This window comes from Calidris pugnax, unplaced genomic scaffold (genome assembly GCF_001431845.1).
Source record: "Calidris pugnax isolate Ruff unplaced genomic scaffold, ASM143184v1 scaffold324, whole genome shotgun sequence".
Classification (NCBI taxonomy): Eukaryota; Metazoa; Chordata; class Aves; order Charadriiformes; family Scolopacidae; genus Calidris; species Calidris pugnax.
In genome coordinates, this window is record NW_015091153.1 from 136275 (window position 1) to 140760 (window position 4486).

The 4486-nt window shown below is 53.2% G+C and overlaps 1 protein-coding gene across 1 annotated transcript in view; it reads left to right on the forward strand.

Annotated features, from left to right (window-relative positions):
• The window catches only part of VDR (vitamin D (1,25- dihydroxyvitamin D3) receptor), a 60842-nt gene that overhangs the window by 34509 nt on the left and 21847 nt on the right, over window positions 1-4486 (forward strand). Inside the window, exon 4 of the mRNA XM_014959298.1 lies at window positions 1884-2014. Within this exon, the coding sequence (XP_014814784.1) occupies window positions 1884-2014 (131 nt within the window). The remainder of the gene's footprint in view (window positions 1-1883; window positions 2015-4486) is intronic.

Genomic DNA, 4486 nt, shown 5'->3' on the forward strand with positions numbered 1-4486 from the left:
CCCCCCCCGGCTCAAAGCCAGATCCCAGCGCTAAAACTGGGAGATTTGGGGGCATCCGGTTGCAAATCCTGATTTTCCCCAGAGCTCAACGTTTATCCCCATTCCTGGGAGCATCAATGTCCTGGTGGAAGGGAGGAAACCCCAAGAAAAGCCATAAATTGAGCCATTTTTGGGGGGAAACGGGAATTTCTCTGTGTTAAGACAGGTTACGGAGGGCTCTCCCCCCCTCCTCTACCTTTCCCCCCCCCCTTATTAATTTTCCTCAATGCATTTATTCATCGGGGAGGTGAAGGGAGAGTAAAGCCTCCGTGTTTACATCTCCCTTTCTAAAATAGCCTCTAATTGCATGCTATGTGCCGCTCGGCTCCTCAGCCCGGGTACAGATTTTATATTTATACCCTAAAAGCGCAGGCTGGGGGCCAGTGCTGGGCTGGGGAGGAGTGGGGGGGGGCACATCGCGTGGAGCACCCCCCACTTGGCTCATTTTATTCCTAGAAAAGCAATTTTTTTATTTTTTTTTAATCCTAGCAGGAGGCTTTTTCTCAAATCCAGCGTTAACTCAGCAGCTGATTTCTCACTGTTATACCCCAATTCCCTCTTTTCTCCACTCCTTTTTTCTCCAAACACCTTCATTTGGATTTTCCAGCCCAGAAAGTCCCCAGGGCTTGGTTTTAACTCTTCATTTAAAGCGAGCGACGCCTTTAGAAAGGGTTGTAAATCCGGCGAGAAGCTTCGCTCACTGATGGCAGAGTCACTGGTAACTTTTTTTTCCCCAAAAAAGGAAAAAACATGGTATTTCCCAAAAGTAGAGAAGAAACTGCCCTTGATGGAGCATCTCAGCCCTGATTTCGTGCATAGAATCATGGAATTGTCTGGGTTGGATCATCGAGTCCAACCATCAACCCAACGCTGACCAAAACCATCACGTCATGTTTCTAAGCACCACGTCAACCCAACTGTTGAATCCCTCCAGGGATGGTGACTCCACCACCTCCCTGGGCAGCCCATTCCAAGGCTTGATAACCCTTTCCGCGTAAAAATTTTCCCCAATATCCAATCTGAACCTCCCCTGGCGCAACGTTGAGGCCGTTTCCTCTTGTTTCTTGGAAAATGAGACCGACCCCCCCTGGTTCCATTCTCCTTTCAGGGAGTTGGAGAGAGTGAGAAGGTCTCAGCCCCCTTTTCTCCAGGATGAATGAAGCTGAGGGACTTAGGACTTTTTGGTCTGGAGAAGAGAAGGCTGAGGGGCGATCTCATCAAGGGTGGGGGTCAGGAGGATGGGGCCGGTCTTTCCAGTGGTGCCCAGTGACAGGACAAGAGGAAACGGGCACAAACTGGAACAGAAGAACTCTTGAGTTTGAGGGTGGCAGAGCCCTGGAAGAGGCTGCCCAGAGAGGTGGTGGGGTCTCCTTCTCTGGAGACATTCAAACCCCCCCTGGATGAATCCAACCTGCTCTGGGTGGGACCTGCTCTGGCCAGGGGGGGTTGGAGGAGATAATCTCCAGAGGTCCCTTTCAACCCCATATCATTCTGGGATTCTGTGATTCAAAACACCCCTTTGAAAGCCAGAAAGGGGGTTAACCTGTGGTTGAACCCCCCTGGGCTGTCTCCTTGTAAGAAGTTATGCTTTTCTGTGCCGTCCAACAACGCCCAAACCTGGAAGATGGTAAATTCCCCCAACCAGGTACGGCTTCTCCAACGTGGCCTCCTTGAACAACCACCTGAGATGTTTCCAGCACCCTCTTAGGGTTCTCCATCCACCAGTTTGCCCTCTGGAGACCTTGATTTGTGCTTCCACCTCCTCTCCGTGCTTGGAGAACCCTTTTGCGTGGCCAAAACGGGGTTGATTTGACCCCCAAAATGTTTTTTTTCCCTTTCCCTAGGAGAAGCATGAAGAGGAAAGCCATGTTCACCTGCCCCTTCAATGGTGACTGCAAGATCACCAAGGACAACCGGCGGCACTGCCAGGCCTGTCGGCTGAAGCGCTGCGTGGACATCGGCATGATGAAGGAGTGTGAGTACTGCCGGGGGGGTGGGATGTCCCTTTGTCCTTCTCCATGAGGGTGAACCTCAAACCCCCCCCGGAGCCCTCCCTGCCCCGAAGGGGACGCCAAGGGCAGGGGGGACAGGGGAGGTGGTGGGTAATGATTGCGAGGAGCTCGTTTAATGATTGTTCCTGCGGTGCTTGGCGAGGCGGGGAGTTGTTTTTTTTTACCGGAACCGAGTGGTTTTACTGGTTTTTGGAGGGGGAAAGGGGGGGTGGCACCAGCTTCAGGAGAGCATCCGGGGCTGTTTCTCATTAACTCCTGGGGGTGTTAAATGAATTTCCTCCCATCCTGCCCCGGCAAAAACACCATCCCCCCCGTACCCAAGCAGGGAGAGTGGAAGGAGCTTCCCCCGTGGGGTCACTCATTCCCTTTTGCTGTCATTTCTCTACCACGCATATATTTTGGGGGAGGGGATCCCTAATTCTCACCCCTCTCCCCATCCCCGGGGTCCATCCAGCCGGCCACGTGCGCAGCTGAGACCTGAGTAAATAGCAGAGGGAGGCAAAGTCGTTTTTAACCCAATCCAAACACCCCAGTGCCATCCAAATATTTATTTTTCTTCTCCTATATTTATAGATAAGCGGCTTTTAAAAATAAAAAAAATATATATAAAAAAAAATAATCTGGCTGTCACGCTTCCCCCTCCGTCCCCACGCTTTCCACATCCCAGGTTTTCCAGGGGAAAGGCTGGCTGGTGCCCGCCGAGGGTTCAAACCAAAATAACAGCCTTCTGCTGAACGGGGGAACATCGCAGACAAGGACATTGTGATTGATGGACCTGAAAAATTTGGCAAAGGGAAGCGGCCCCTGGTTGCCTTACGTGGCGAGCGGGGAGCAAGCAGCCTCCCATGTCACGGGGGCCACCAGAAAAGCAGAACCTGCAGGTGTTTGCAGGGGGCTGAAGAAAAAAAAAAAAAAAAAGCCTAATTTTCCAGTTGTTCCCAAAGATGGAGTAGATCCCCAAGGAGGAAAAGATCCTTGGATCTTATTCTTTCAAACCAGTGTCCATCTCCCATGAAAAGGGAGAAATCCACCGTGTGTAGCCATGTTTTTGGTGGATACAAGGATGTGTGAGCCCATGGCAGCCCGTCATCGCGGTCCATTTAACGTAGCCATTGCTAACGAGGGAAACGTGTTGATTTGTACTGGTTAATTACCCGGGAAGGGCCGGAAAATTCAGCGGCAGCGATGAATGGGGGTGTTTGCACCCCAGACGGGGTCAAGTCTCAGGGATGTGCTGGGTTCAGGGGATGTTCCAGGTCTCAGGGATGTGCTGGGGTCCCAGGATGTGCCGGGTCATAGGGATGTTCCAGGTCTCAGGGATGTTCTAGGTCCCAGGGATGAATCAGGTCCAAGGATTGTGCTGAGTCCCAGGGATGTGTTGGGTCCCAGGGATGTTCCAGATCCCAGGGATATTCCGGGTCCCAGGGATGTGCCAAAGTCCCAGGGATATGCTGGGTCTTCGGGATGTGCCGGGTCCCAGGGAAGTTCTAGGTCCCAGGGATGAGCCAGGTACCAGGGATGTACCAGGATCCCAGGGATGTTCTGGGTCCCAGGGATGTTCCAGATCCCAGAGATGTACTGGGGTCCCAGGGATGTACCAGGATCCCAGGGATGTTCTGGGTCCCAGGGATGTTCCAGATCCCAGAGATGTACTGGGGTCCCAGGGATGTACCGGGAGGGATGTTCCAGGTCCCAAAGATGAGCCAGGTCCCAGGGATGTGCTGGGTCCCAAGGATGTGCCAAGATCCCAGGGATATGCCAGGTCCTAAGGATGTGCTGGGTCCCAGGGATGTTCTGTGTCTCAGGAATGTGCTGGGTCTCAGGGATTTTCCAGATCCCAGGGATATGTCAGGGTTCCAGGGGTGGGATGTGTGAGGTCTCAGGGATGTTCCGGGTCCCAAGGATGTTCCAGGGTCCCAGGGATGTTCCAGATCCCAGGGATGTTCCAGAGTCCCAGGGATGTTCCAGATCCCAGGGATATGTCAGGGTTCCAGGGATGGGATGTGCCAGGTCCCAGGGATGTGTTGGGTCCCAGGGATGTGTTGGGTCCCAGGGATGTTCCAGGGTCCCAGGGATGTTCCAGATCCCAGGGATGTGCCGGGTCCCAGGGATGTCCCCCCTCTCCGCGGGAGTTAACTTGTAAACCACCTTGTTAGCAAACTGTTACTGCATTAACAAAACTTAACCTAAGGAGACTAAAAATAGCCTCCCCACGGACTTTGCTGCTGGTGAAATGAAGGGGAACAAGGTGTGCTGCTGTTATTTTTAGGCCGGATCAGGGATCTTGAAGCTCTTGGGGGGGGGGGGGGGGGGGGGGTTCCCCCGGGCGGTGGGGGTCTGCTGCTGACTTCAGAGCCTCCTCGATGGACTGTTTGGAGACAGCTGCCTCTCTGTGTCTTGGATTTCTTCTCACTTTTCTCCCTTGTGGTTGGTGT